Here is a 15,240-nt window from a genome sequence, read left to right on the forward strand (position 1 = left end):
ATCGGGTGGTGAGGCTCACTGAGGCTGACTTGGTTGTTGCATGTCATCGTATCTCAATTTCGTGGATCGATGCTCATGATGTCAATCACTGGATTGTCTGGTGCAGACTCAATTATTTTCAGACCGCCGTCATATAGCTGGAATACTGCCAAGTGGGGCGTTAAACAACAAACAAAAAACAAAAACTATAGACATTAGAAAATTAAGACAGAAGTCCAGTGATTTGAATAATAAACATTACAGCCTTCGTTATACTATGTGTCCAAATTTCGTGTGGGCGTGTGTTCGTACTAAGGTGTGTTTACATGATTATTTGTATACATAGAGATTCTCACTAAGACTCATTTAATATCAAATCTGTCAACAATTTAAAAAATAGTAGTCCAATTTTCAGAGGTGTTTGTGCATTACTTCAAATATAACTTTGTGTGTGTTGATATGTTTGATGTCAAATTATTATGGCTGCAATTATGAGTATGGAGTCAAACAAACTGTTTTCAGTTTGTGCAAAGCCTAAAGTAAACCTGAGTTCCCTCTGTTAAGCATTCTGTCCAGTGGGAAGTTTCACAAGCTTTGTTTTGTAACATCACAGTGGAAATCAAACAGCACTTTGTAACATTGCTATGTATGCTATGACATCGCAGAGTCATGAACTCATTACCAGACATTAATTCCAATTCTCCATAGCCAAACATTTTGTAATTTTGAAGGTTATTGAACCAAAATATTAAAGTCAAAGAAAATGTGACTTTAAGCACAAGAAGTGTAAACTCAATCACTTGGGACAAATTTGACGATCTCAGCCTCATGCATCGCTTTTGTCTGTCCCCCATTGGGTAATCAGGAAAGCCTTACCCCTAGCTGAGATATGCCTTGACCTCGCACAAGCTGTGGGAGCAAGGATTGAGTGATACGGTTATTTATGGAACATGGCAGAAGTTGCCAGACAGTGTTGTCATTATTACTCTTATGATTTGCACCTCTCGAAACATGTTCCACAATTACGTTATTTTGGAATTATATTATTTTGGAACCAGCAGAAAATCATCATTATGTCTGAAGGGATGTCACACACTTTCCTCACTGGATCATGAAACCCCTCAGACTATTACAGTGACAGAAGCTTTCCGCTCGTCAGGTTACAACTCAGCGGAGAGTCGTGGAAGATACCGTAGATAAACCTCTCTAAAACACTGACTTGTCGTAAGAGGCAACTAACGGTATCGGGTTGTCAGGCTCGCTTACTTGGGTGATACATGTCATCGTATTGCGTAGATCGATGCTCATGATAGACAGATGGGCACATTTCCCGGAGTGAGGGAAATATGTGACATACATGTATAAAGATGTGATGTGTTCACCCGACGTGTGTGCGTAAAAGGATTCGGACATTATTTTAACAAAAAGATTAATATGTGTCTGTTTAAAGAATGTACTGTATTGTTTCTGTTGCCAACTCGACAACCATGCCATCAGTTAGTTAAAGGGAGACTTTAGAGAGATAGAGAGTGTGGTACAAGTGCAGGAAATATTATCTCATGTAGTACAGTAGGGTCTCTTCTTCCACAGTCAATGGTTTGATTTAATTGCCTGATTCAGAGATCACAGAAATGAACATGCTGTGGATATTATCATCTCTCTTTACATCCTCCATTCTTGCGCTCAGCAGTGGGAATACGTATATCCAGCTGAGTTATGTTGTGTGATCTCCTGCGATATGCCGTGGCAGTTTGAGATATGTATCAATACATATATATATGAGCTGTTTGCGTCTCTCTCTTTTTTTAACCACCCTTTCTCCCAACCACTCCTAATAATGATATTGTTGATTGCATTTGCACTGCGCTATATTCCACAAACTGTGTGTCTGATCAAAGTGCCACAATAGACATGGAGATATACTTACACAGCCCTCAAAGTAGCCAACTTTTCACTTGCCAATGCGACTTAAACTATGATTGGTGGCCTAAATTTACCTTCTGTCAACCACTTGGCTATCAAAGAATATACATTACTCATGACAATATTTATTTCCGATACCTTGTATCACAGTATATTGCATGTGTACTTGTTCTGGGATATTCTGTACCCTGTTGAAATTTGTATTTTCACCAACTAAGCCTTACAAAAATAATCTTGTGGTTTTGATTACCCAACCGACCCTATAAAATGCTTCCTAATGTTTTTTCACTATTTATTAACTTGATTGACATTCTCTCAACCGTTTTCTCAATCGCCAGATTGCAATGAAACTCGTATAACTGCACTTATCGTCTGTGTCAATGAACATTTCAATGGCTCCATGCAGCGGTGTGAGGATTCAGTTACACTAAATGATAATACTGTGAACAGGGCATCGAGTTTATGAATTTCCGACATGCGTAGACCACTCTGCTTTACTTGACAACATGTCAGTACTTTTCCATCTTCGCACAGGAAAACCATGATCATTCCACCGAAAGTTGTGAGTGAAAACATTATGAGTCTTACAAACATATTTACATACATTCCTGTAAACACAAAGAAATCATTTATGGAAAATATCACCATTACAAATATGATGATATAATGCATGATGTGAGAGTGACACAGAGCAAAGCATTCAATTTGAGACTCCTACGTACCTACCCTATTTTAAATATTGCTGTAATCGGAACTACAACATATTTTTTGTGTGGCCTGTAATGATGTTGTACAACAAAGAAGGAAATACTTGCATTTTTATTAAATTTACAATTCAGTGCCCATCTTTATACTTCACACAATGAAACCCCTGCGGACATATGTCCTGTCTCAAACTCTCACTGAGTCAGTGTGGCTCCTTGGGAAAAATAGTTTGGCTCCTAAGACTTACATTTGGCTCCTTAAATATTTGTATTAGGAGCCACATGGCTCCCTGGTCAAAAGACAACCTTAGATGGCTGATATATACAGACTAAGCCTCTGCAATTAGATTAAGGACAGGAGTATTTTCTGAACAGATAGGTCTTTAGCTGGCTCATGAACGAGTCCAGGGAAGAAGATAGTCGCAGGTTGAGCTGCAAATGGTTCCGAAGAGCTGCTTCAAATCCCGGTTCGCTCCGATTATGTTTCTAGGTTTGTCAGCACCATACCCGTGCTCGTGGGTTTCACCGAAGTGGTAAACGTCTGAGACCTGCATCACTTGGGGCTTTCCTCCCACATTAAGCTGACACGCCGCGATATGACTGGAATACTGTTAAAAGCGGCGTTAAACCCAACTCACTCACTCCGAAGAGCTGCAGTTCCACAGCTGAAGGATCAGGTTTCATGTTGCACAAACAAAAGATTAACCAGAAGATTTCAGGTTTCGCATAACAACACCTAAATGTTATTTAAATAATACATTCATTTATTCATTCACTCACAGTGACATGCTGAGGTGTGAATGTTGGGTGGCTATCTGCATCTGTCTCAGGCAAGGTATAGAAGACATTTGATTACCACAAAGTGTATACACTGTGGCTGATAGCACAACAGGAACAGACAGTTTAATGTCATGTATGACAGTCCTGTCACTGATAGGAGGCAGTAAATCCTGAATGGCGGGCAATATGACATGTTTATTCCATAGTCATCAGTGCAGTAAAACACAAGCGTTGTCTTCATAACTGGATTGTCATCTGCTTCCCAGACAGTTTTCATGATTCTTTCTTTACCAGGTTTATTTATCCAAAATGTTCCAAGCTGTATCCATCAATGGAAAGACACCATGAATCAGTCATGAAGCATTCTGCATGTCATTCATTCACCATTGGATTAACAGCCAACAGAAAAATAGAATAAGCATGTCGGACTCAATTACAAAATATTTTTCAAGGTTAAATCTATTCATTTATGTCTAATACTGCAGTTTTATGTCATAGCGATGGCGTTAATGTCTTCAAGTTCTATTTAGTTTGAAGCAATTTTTCACAGTGGTAAAAAAAGTGCATGAAAATCTCATTATTTGGATGGAGTTGCTATTGATCTGAAACATGGCCTGCTGTGAGAGCGTAGTGGGAGAGGCAAGGCTGTAGGACACTCCAGGCACACAACTGTCACACATAATCGAGGCCTACTGTTTTACACTACAATTATGTTTGAGATCTGTGTTTTCATACAATCAGCTGCCTACAATATCCAGCAGTCATTATCTTCCTCCCTCCTGTTGGAAGCTGGCATCCAAACCAGTATCTCTGACAGCCAGACTCTCTGAGTGGGATGTATAAGACTAGTGCTCCAGCCAGTAACTGATGGAATACACAGCTTGGTTACAGATAGTGCAATCCTTATATGAATGGATTTAGTAAACATTAAGTGAATATATTTGTATTTTTACCTTAATTTCTTTCTTGTACGCGTACCAAACTAGAAGTATTGATCAGGGACAGAATCTAACAATAGAATCATGGTTTGTAAACTAAGCTGTTCTTTAAACATGTGCTGTCATTGGTCATCTTCACCACCATAATTCACTGTGCAGAGTTGTGCCCCTTAGGTGTTCCAGGTTCTTTTGATTGTGGGTTCAAAGCTCAGATTTTCCCTGATTGTTAATCTTGGTTTGTCTGACCATACCCGTACTCGTTGGATTCAGCAGAGCGGTAAATGTCAAAGATCTGCATAACTTAGGATGTTCCTCCCACCGACCAGTGAAGATCCGGGTTAGAATTGGTCTTCACCATCCCATGCTTGTCATAAGAGGCGACTAACAGGTTCATGTGATCACGCTTGACTCGGTAGATGCATGTCATATCCCAGTTGCATGGATCAATGCAACAAACAAACATTCCACCCACCTCTATTTGACATGCCCGGAGCTGAAACACCTTGAATTAAACAATCGCACAATTCTCCCAAGGGAAAACATCTGACGCCCCCACACAAACAAGCCTTCATTAATTGCTTCCATTGCCTTAAGAGCCAAAGTATTTTTTTGTGCTCAACCCCATTGTTCTTCTTGGAGATTTAAGATTAATATTGATTTTTAGACAATGGATAAAAATAGTAACACTGTTTAACATGTTTAAAGCCAAAAGAAACATGTTCTTACTGTAAAACTGTGAAGATGTTTCTTTCATCATGATGAATTACAATCAAGCCATGTTTGGGGCAGCTGTATTTATAGGACTGGTGAACAGATATACCACTGACAGAATGTTATTTGCTGCTTACCTACCTACCAGCTTTCATTTCTTAGGGTGTTGATGTGTTTAGCAGTGGGAATTGTTTGTTTATTCCAGGTGAGGAAATAATTACCTGAGGTTTGCTTTTTGCATCTTCACTTTGGTGGTATACACTTCAAAGATCATTTTCAAAATTGTGAAATGGAATTTGAAATTCATCAGCTGCATAAGAAAGAGGAGTAATAACTTTGATTACTTGTATGAGAATTTAAAATATATCACAGTCCCATCATAGACCATATTCAAATAGCTTTCTGTTTTTCCATTAACTGACATGTTTTTTACCATACAAAACCAACTATATATTAGAATTGACCAAAAGGGTGAGGGAACAAAAAGAGGAGCAAGGGTAAGGGAACCTACACATATTAGTTGGTACCAGGACACTGGTGATAAGGTCCCAAGAAGCCCTTTGACGAGGTGATGTGTTCCTATCTTTACAGAGTGTTGTGAATGGCAGTCTCAGGGCTCATTAAATTCTTATTTGACAAATCGGTTGAGAAGGAAAGTAGGTTTTTTTATGTCTATGTCAATAGAGTTTTAGGAGCCTGTCATATATTGTTGGTTGAAGACAAAATACAAAAATATGACCGGTTCAGTGAGTTGGACAAGCAGATATTTCTCCCTTTTGGGAAGTGGGATATGAAAATAAAGGACACATTTTTTTTTTTCAGTAAATTTATTTTTAAAATAACAGCTTTGACGGATTTGTTTTCTTTGTGAGGGTCATGAAAAAAGCTTAAGAAAGGGGGGAAAAAAAGGTCAAAGGGATGTTCAAGCCCCCACACACTATCATAAATGACAGGTCCTTGAGAAAAACACTAGCAAAGGAGGACAGTAGATGTGTCTTCTCAGGTAAAAACTGGAGAGGAGTCAGAGTAGGGGCTTGTTTGATCTTGTCTGTCCCAGGGATATGTATACATGTACACAGCATCTGTCGTGGCAGTACCCCCTCCATAGGATCTACATACGCATATACAGTAGAACCAGATACGCTTTTTATCTTGGAGTTTGAATCAAAGCGATGAAACATGTTTTTTAAACTCGTGTTAGATTCAATAGAAGATGAGGATGCTTATTTTAAGGACATGTTCCCTTAGAATTGCTGATCACAAATACCTTCATGTTACCATAAACAAGGAACCAGTGATGCATTGGTTAAATCCAATACTTGAGAATAACCAGTGAGCTTCGAAGAATTCTACTTTTTCTGTACTCAGTGATTGATTAGTGTACGTTGTGGAGCTTTCAGCCACATACAGCGTTTATTCACAAGGGGGCGGTCGGGTAGCCTAGTGGTTAAAGCGTTCGCTCGTCACGCCGAAGACCCGGGTTCAATTCCCGACAATAGGTACAATGTGTGAAGCCCATTTCTGGTGTCCCCGCCCTGATATTGCTGGAATATTGCTAAAAGCGTCGTAAAACCATACTCACTCACTCACTATTCACAAGGATTCATGAGATTTAATTTCAAGGATTCTATATCTCAGCGGTTGTCAGTTTTGTTAAAGGAATAAATAAATGTCAGTCAGAAATTTGACAAGTCAATCTGTTGTTTCTGATAAAACATTAATCTGTGATGTTGTGAAGCTGTATAGCATCATATATCTTAACAAAGGTGATACATCATATTGCTTCATTGGACCAACTAGCTTGACCATTGCCAGAATACACAGGCCAATTATTGGGAAACTATTACAATCAATCCTTCAATCCTGATGGGTAATTTTTTCCTATTCCTATACTTGTTATGTCTGGAGATGACTGTGTAATGTTGATACAAGGTTTCAGAATCCCTAATAAAGGCACTGAGGCAAATAATGGATGATCAATACATTACCGGTATGTGAAATAATTTGAGAAACAACAATGTAGAGCACTGTGGTCAAAAGGTCTTTGCAAATCCTGATCCTGAATGTCTTCTTTGAAGTCTCTATATTGATCATATCAATTAATATGAACACCACTGAGTAACACCTTCATAGATGAAAGGATCACTGGTCGATGTTGATGGTTTATCTGTATTGACTGTGTATATCGCCATGGCGTATTACTGCTGTGCAATTTACCAGATCCTGTTTTTTATTCTTCAGATATGAGCTCCCTTTTGACCGGCATGACTGGATTGTTGACCGCTGTGGCAAGGAAGTTCGCTACATTATTGACTATTATGATGGTGGAGCAGTGAATAAAAGCACTTACGAGTTCACGCTTTTAGACGTGCGACCAGCGTTCGATTCTCCAGGTGCAGCATGGGACAGGATGAAAGTGGCCTTTATGAGATGGAAGATGAGTTCCCGTGATAAAGAGTCGCAGGCAAACTCTAAGGCTGTGTTTCACGACAAGGAAGCGGTAAAGAGCAGCTCAGACTAGCCGTAACATAAATCTTGACCAGTTTCACTGGCATCGGTTTTAAGGGTGAGGATTTATTGAGGAAACTAGTGTTACTCCGGATGCAAGTGAGGATTGTGTAGGGAACTCCTGTGACGAGAGCAGGGAGTGGCGGTGATGAGGCTGTCAGATGACTGTGTGACGGAAGCATCAGCGGGAAGCATGGTGGCCACACCTGGACTAGGCCAACACTACACATTAATGAATGTATAGTACTACCAGAGAACCATTGCAGAAGAAGGTCATATCATGTCATGACTTTGTATTTGTACATGGTTTGCTATCAACATCTTCAAATTTCACAAGTATTTATAGATTATTTTATAACTTTTTCTTTTTGTTAAATGGCATTATTCATTGTGTAACTTGTAATTGTTTGAAAATAAAGTTACATTTTCATTTAACACTCAAGTTTGAAAGGTGTGATGAATTGATAATTGTTATTGAACTGTCCTATGAACCATTATTGATATCCTATAAGTGTAGGGACCTGGATCAGAAAAGACCTCAGCACTCCATCCCTTTCACCCTCATGAGGGTCTCGGTTGGAATTGATCCCCAGCAACATATGCTGGTCATAGGGGTCAGCCTCAATGATTGGTTGATTGCTTGTCATCGTACCCCAGTGACCTGGCTCCTTGTTCACAATATCAATCACAATTATTTACAAGCCATCATCTTAAAGCTGGAAGCATGTTGATCAGTCTGGCTTTAAACAACAAACAAAGAAATGTCAAAAGGTGAAATGACCTTGCCAGGATGTGACTTGGCTTCTTGTGTGTCATTGTACCAGAATGACTGGAGGGGCAGTCGGGTAGCCTTGTGGTTAAAGCATTCACTCATCATGCAGAAGACCCGGGTTCGATTCTTGATATGGGTACAATGTGTGAAGCTCATTTCTGGTGTCCCCCACCATGATATTGCTTGAATATTGCTAAAAGTGGCATAAAACCATACACACTCACTCACTCATGATGACTGATTTTGTCCATGGAAATGGCAAAATTTTTATGATTTTATCAGCTCTTGGTAGGACATTCATTGTACTATATCATTACCAAATTTGGGGAAAGTCTCTGGGCATTAGGATGATAATCAGTCAAGGCCCCAGGAAATGAAGGGATCTGTAACCCTGGATGACATAGGTCGTTCCTTGTGTTTCAGTCAAGAGGATGCCACATTACTTACAAACCACCATGATTTGGCTTCAATATTGCTGACTGGGTGTTACATAATATTACTTTATTTACCTGAAAGGGAACTTGTTGTGATGGCATAAACTATAAGATAAAATATGTACATGACAAAATGCCAAGAGAATTCAGAACATAAGATTTACACAGGAAAGATATGACATAGAAAGAAACGCTGACATTGTAGACTCGGCATACTAATAAAAATAGTAGATAATAATGAAGAAAGGGATTAAATGCTGGTAGCAATTATTTGTTTAAGTGCATGAAATCAATGTTTTTCATGCTCTGTTTGTTCTGAAACGGGAGATTTGAAAGTGGTGCCCTGAGGGTGAAATTTGTATTCATTATGTAGGAAATGTTGAGAGTCTGTGACAACTTTGACAGCTAGGCTTTTGATTTGCTACGGGCCTAAAAGAGGAAGATGTTCTGAAGGGACTCTGATATTTTGCTCGCAGTGTTAATGATTTTAGATAATTTGTTTTTGTTTAATGGAGAAAGAGAACATAATCCAACCAGGCATACTGAAACACAGGATGCTTTTAATATAAGATTTGTAAACAGAACAAGAGTAAAATTGCTGACATTAAAGGACCTTGGTTTATGTGAACAGAAAAATTGACATTTTTTGTAAATTCTTTTGGTATTTTCTGTAAAGGTCAACCGTGATTCGCTGTGCAGAGTTGTGTCCCTTTGGCACGCCAGAAACCTATGATTGTGGTTTCGAATGCCAGTTCGCCCCAACTATGCTTCTAGGTTTGTCAGCACCATACCCATGCTCGTGGGTTCACCGAAGTGGTAAACGTCTGAGACCTGCAACACTTCGGGCTTTCCTCCCACATTAAGCTCACATGTAGCAATATAACTAATACTGTTAATACGCGTTAAACCCAACTCACTCACTCACTGTCACTCATAAGAGCAACAAGTGCTGCCTCATCTGCATTTGTTTCAGTTAACGTTCCATCTATATCACTCCTGCAGTCATTAGTATATAATGTGAAACGCACTGGAGATGGCATGCAACCATGCGAGGCACCGGTGTTCTTTGTCTTCTTTGTTAGTTTGTTTTATAACTCGCACAACTGCCGCCAGTTAGTAAGAAAGTCTGCAATCGATAGCGTGATGGCAGGGTTGACATTCATGTTACATAGTTTCTGTAGCATCAGGGAATAGGTTGAATTGTGTTAAAAGCCCAGCTATAATCCACGAATATAACACGTACACGGGTCTTTGCGAAATCTAGGCATTTACTCGTATCACTGTAGAGTTTTCTACTCCACGCTTTGCCTTGTATGCGAATTGCAGGACCCCCGAAGATACGGGGTAGAATAGTTCTTCAGCAACCCATGCTCGCCGTAAAAGGCGACTATGCTTGTAAGAGGCGACCAACGGGATCGGGTGGTCAGCCTCGCTGACATGGTTTTATGCATGTCATCGTATCCCAATTGCGTGGACCGATGCTCATGATGTCATTCACAGGATTGTTCGGTCCAGACTCGATTATTTTCAGACCGCCGTCATACAGCTGGGATATTGATGAGTACGGGATTAAACAGCAAACAATACAATACAATGCGAATTGAAGTTGGTGGAGAGAGTCTTGTACATGATAATGCACTACACGCTCCTTGTCCTACTGTTGGGTTCTTCATTGCTCACAGGGCAACATGTAATTTATGAAGACCTTGGAGCACCCGCTCTGACACTGCAGCAAGATGCTCAACACAGGGGTTGTAGCCCGCTTTGGATCAAAAAGAACCTTCCACGTAAACCCACTCTATTAAGCAAGGAAATAAATTGTGTTTCCGGTAATCCAACATGCCCAACCGTGAAACACTGTAATTTTAATCACATCTGTGATGGGTTATCAAGAAACCTTCACAAGCTTACAAAAAAGAGTTTTGCGCAAATGATTAATTTATTAAACAAAACATGAATTACTTGTCAAGAAAACTCCTAAGGCTAGGCTCAATTTAGCTATATAAAACCTGCACCAGTGTAAGCAATTATTGACAAATGCAACCTAATGTTCATGTCTACATGCAACAAGTGCATGTCAAGAATTTCACAACTTGTGTCCGACTAACTCTTACTTGTCCACACACAAAATCTTTCTTTGAACACACAACACCTCTGATGTTTACTTTCCTTACTACATGACTAATTCCTGTGTAACTTGTAACTTTGACCACCCAAGCATATTTTTTTTCAGATTTAAAAACATGAGGGGCCAGATTTGATGGGTGGTGTAGAAGCTTGTATCCACATTCCCGAACAGCAGCCATTGCTAAGTGACCGGTGTCAACTGGAGCATTGTCTTGAAGGAGAACACCACGTCAAAGTTTCTCTTGGACAGACTCATGCAATCTGTTCATTAGGTTGACATAATATTCACCATTCACAGTTGTTCCACATGGTAAATAATCAATGTGTACTCTGCCTTTGCTGTCTGTCCCAAAGGAAAGTGGTTGGTGATATCGTTCAATAACGGTGAAATAGCCAAGTTTCTTCCACTGGTTTACGAACCTGAACTAGAAATACAAGAGATCCGTGGAACCGCCTCAGTCTTTTCATGTTTAGATCTATGCCTTCGGATTCAGAGTGACAAAAACTCTCCACAAGACTGTATGACAAGAGGGACGACTTCAACTTTCCCTTTATATCGAGCAATATTCCAGCGGGTCCAGTCTTTGGTGTCTTCATTTCAAAACGTTATAGGTACATTCGAGCATGCTCTTTCTGTGAAGACTTCAAAGAGCATCGTACCACTCTTGCTCAAATATTGTTTGACCATGGTTACAACATTCCAGGTTTTTGCAAAGCTTTTAAAACGTTTTATGGTAGATCCGTGGAAGACATTTCCAAGTGCGACGCATTATTGACGAAAAGTATGACCGATATAATTCCCTATTTTGACTTGTATCATGTTCCCATGTTGTTGCTGTTGTTTTTCAGGTGAACAATTGACGTGCCTTTGCATGTGTTTGTGATTGATGCCAGTGGTACGGCAGGATATGCTTACCTTGGCTCGAACACCTGGTGTCATTACCTATTTGATGGTGATTCATAAACACATGCTGATGATATCGTCAAGTTGTGGATGGCATCATTGTTTTCTTTTGTGGTACTAGTGGTGATTCGACCAGTCTCTCTTCCAAACTCTCTCTCCCTCTCCATCCTGAAATTCCTTCACTCCATGTCTAATTTTAGCATGTGATGACAGCTCCCAAAAACAGCATGCGACCATTCATCAATTATTCTTTGATGATGACCCTCAATGTATGACTGCTCTATGCTCAGTTTTGTCCATTTCAATGTGTAGGAGTTGTGGTACCCCAGAGTTGAAGTTCGTTATCAGCAAGACATTGGACGAAAGCATGCCGAGTTGTGAAAGATGACTCAAACACAGGTCAATACCAATATATGTCACGCGTAAGCATAACACCAAGCTAGATTTGCCAGGCTCAAAACTCTCTGATATCCCCTCATAACATGTACAGAATAGAACTGTATTTCTCACAGGCCAGGTACACTCGGCATGTGAGGTACAAACACGTAACAAATTCAAACTGTATATAAACTCTGCAAAAAACAACAACTGCAAAAGTGATTTTGAGATGTACATTTTATATATATAAATAATCAACAGAAGGTAATCGATTGTTCAGAATTGGCACACATCATTGTCATTGACCCAGGTTCCATATGGAACACATTGAACAGTATGTTTTCTAAGATAAAGATCATCTGTTATCAATATCTTGTATGGCCCTCATTAGAGTCCAAAAACTGACTGGCATCGTCGTCCCATGGAAGCAGTCAGATTCTGAATTGAGGCCTGGGGAACATCTACTCTGCCTGCAGTGCCTGTGCCAACTGTCGGAGGTTCTGTGGTTGTTGCTGACGGGCTCGCAGCCGTTGATCCAGTGGATCCCATAAATGTTCGATTGAGTTTAAATCTGGAGACTCGGAAGGTCATGGCCGGACCTGGATGTTGTTAATCCTGACAATGGCAGTTGTCGTCTTGTCGTGTGAGGTCGGGCGTTGTGTTGTTGGAAAATGACGTTCGCTTGATGCATAATGAGAAGGACGTGTGGCCGAAGAAGCTCATCCGTGTAATGTTGTGCCGTTAATTTTCCGAGAACTTGCACCAAGTCTGTTCTACCAGTAGGGAGATGGCTGCCCACATCATCACACTGCCACCACCAAATCTGTACACGCGTCCATCGCGACGCATGTAACATGACGTCGTCCATCCGCACGGCGAAGCATAAAACGTGGTTCGTCACAAGACCAAACTTGTCTCTATCGCAGTTTCGGCTAAACTGTGTCACCTTGACACCTCGAACTGGTCGTCTAGCGCGAATACCTTCAGCGCGTAAATAGTTCCTCAATGTCTGAGCTGATATCCTACGCAATCCTGGTATTGCCATAGTTGTAGAGGTGGCCGTGGTGGTTCTTTCACGTAGGTGACGAAGCCGTATGAAGCTGTCCTTTGCTCTCGTAATGATACGTGGTCGACCGGATCTGGTAAGATTGCATGCTGTCCCGTGTCTCTGATAAGGGTCCCACAGTCTTGTTGTGGTGCTCGGTGCTACGTGGAAAAACATGGCTACAGCTGAAGATGATTCTCCTGTTTGCAGTCGGCCGATGTTCATGGCATGTCTTTGCTGTTCACCTGCTGTAAGATTTTGATGGCATGCACATGACAACCCAACGTGTTTATGACACAACAAATGAAACTGCACGTTCATGTCGCGAGTTGGTGCGCCAGGCTCTCAGGTGGTTGTTTTTGCGATTTTTTCCACCTCTATATCAGATTTCTCATTCTTTCCACACAAATCAATCCCAATCCATGCAAAAATGACCAATCCATTTTTTTGTATTAATGTTGTATGGACGTCGGCAACACTGTGATATTTACGATTTTACAACTCATGCGTTTCATTTTTCGCAGAGTAAATTATGACGGAAGAGGTTTTTCTGGAGGACCTAACACAATTTATGATAATATAACAGAATTTGCTAAGTTTTTTCATGATTTCGACTTTTGTACATTGAACAAGTCACTTTTCAGTTGAAATGAAGAAAATTTGGGCTGATATATCTTACATTCAGAGTTAAGATACTGACACGCAAAAATGTAATAAGATTCATCTCCAATATCGAATAGATTACAAAGAGTTCATTTCTGCTCTAGCAGGCGTACTATATTCCGTCTCCCAGTTTCTTGAATATACAGTAGGAAGCACCTTTCTAGGACCTTAAAATGTCTCCCAATGTTGCCGTTTAGATTGGTAAATAGGATATTGTTTAACCAGGGTGAAAATGTAAAAATCTGCATTAGCAGATAATCCAGAATTATACATAGAATTGGCTGTATACACGACAACTCATTTAAATGAGGTAGAATTAACAATGGTATCTTTGTTGAGAACAAATTAAAGAATAGAGGACAATCTTGTAGTTTTGCCAGAAATTAACTTGACCTAAAAGTTAATCATTCTTGCTTAATTGAAATATGTCAGGTAAAATAGCACATTAAAACAAGGCTTTTTTTTTCTTTTATGGCAATTGCATCCCTTGGGCACCCCAGAAACCTATGATTGTGGGTTCGAATCCCGGTTCGCCCAGATTATGTTTCTTGGTTTGTCAGCACCATACCCGTAGTCCTGGGTTTCACCGAAGTGGTAAACATCTGAGACCTGCATCACTTCGGGCTTTCCTCCCACATTAAGCGGACACGCCGCGATATAACTGGAAACTGGGAGACGTTAAACCCAACTCACTCACTCATTTACTCTTTTATGGCAAATGTTTTCTACAACGTGAAAACTTTTAAAATCCCATATTTCACACCCATATAGTAAAATGTGTTCTACCAATGCATCATTACACATACTTGCCAGCTCTGGCTGTAGGAAGATACTTAATGTCGAACTGCAATTGCCATTTTCTCCAGTGAAGTGACCGACTCCTTTTATGTCTGTCTGCTTGTACTAGTCCGGACAGATGCCGATTTATAGTGCTAGCTCACTGAGATACCATGCCGCAGTTTAATATGAATGCCCCACTCAGACACAGTATACTGACTCCGAGCCGACCAGTCCTTGTTTTAGCCCCGGTATTGCCGAGCGCCAGACAGGGTAACAACAAGTACCATCTTATAACGTCTTTTGGTATGACGCGGCCGGGGACCTTCCGCTCTCCGGGCGGACACTCTACCACTAGTCCACGGAGGCGGTCTGCATGTGAGTGAGTAAAATTCAGCGTAAAGGTGTTTACACTTTGGAGAGCATCCTATTGGTGAAATAACAACCTAAGATTGTAACGAATGTTATATTTGGGATAACACTGTCTGAGTAAAGTACAGATTCTCGTACTTGTTTGGGGAGTCCCGTCCGGGATTTGAACCCACACTGCCAGAGTGAGGCGCCTAATCGCCAGCACACAAAGTCAGCGATCTAACC

At 40.4% G+C, this 15,240-nt stretch overlaps 1 protein-coding gene across 1 annotated transcript in view; it reads left to right on the forward strand.

The window, feature by feature from the left end:
• The window catches only part of LOC139478939 (holocytochrome c-type synthase-like), a 34,469-nt gene extending 26,566 nt beyond the window's left edge, over positions 1–7,903 (forward strand). The window contains exon 6 of the mRNA XM_071261638.1: positions 7,277–7,903. Coding sequence (XP_071117739.1) covers positions 7,277–7,556 — 280 coding nt within the window. The 3' untranslated portion in view covers positions 7,557–7,903. The remainder of the gene's footprint in view (positions 1–7,276) is intronic.
• The last annotated feature ends 7,337 nt before the right edge of the window (positions 7,904–15,240 follow it).

This window comes from Haliotis cracherodii, unplaced genomic scaffold (genome assembly GCF_022045235.1).
Source record: "Haliotis cracherodii isolate W230 unplaced genomic scaffold, xgHalCrac1.p SCAF_4, whole genome shotgun sequence".
Classification (NCBI taxonomy): domain Eukaryota; kingdom Metazoa; phylum Mollusca; class Gastropoda; order Lepetellida; family Haliotidae; genus Haliotis; species Haliotis cracherodii.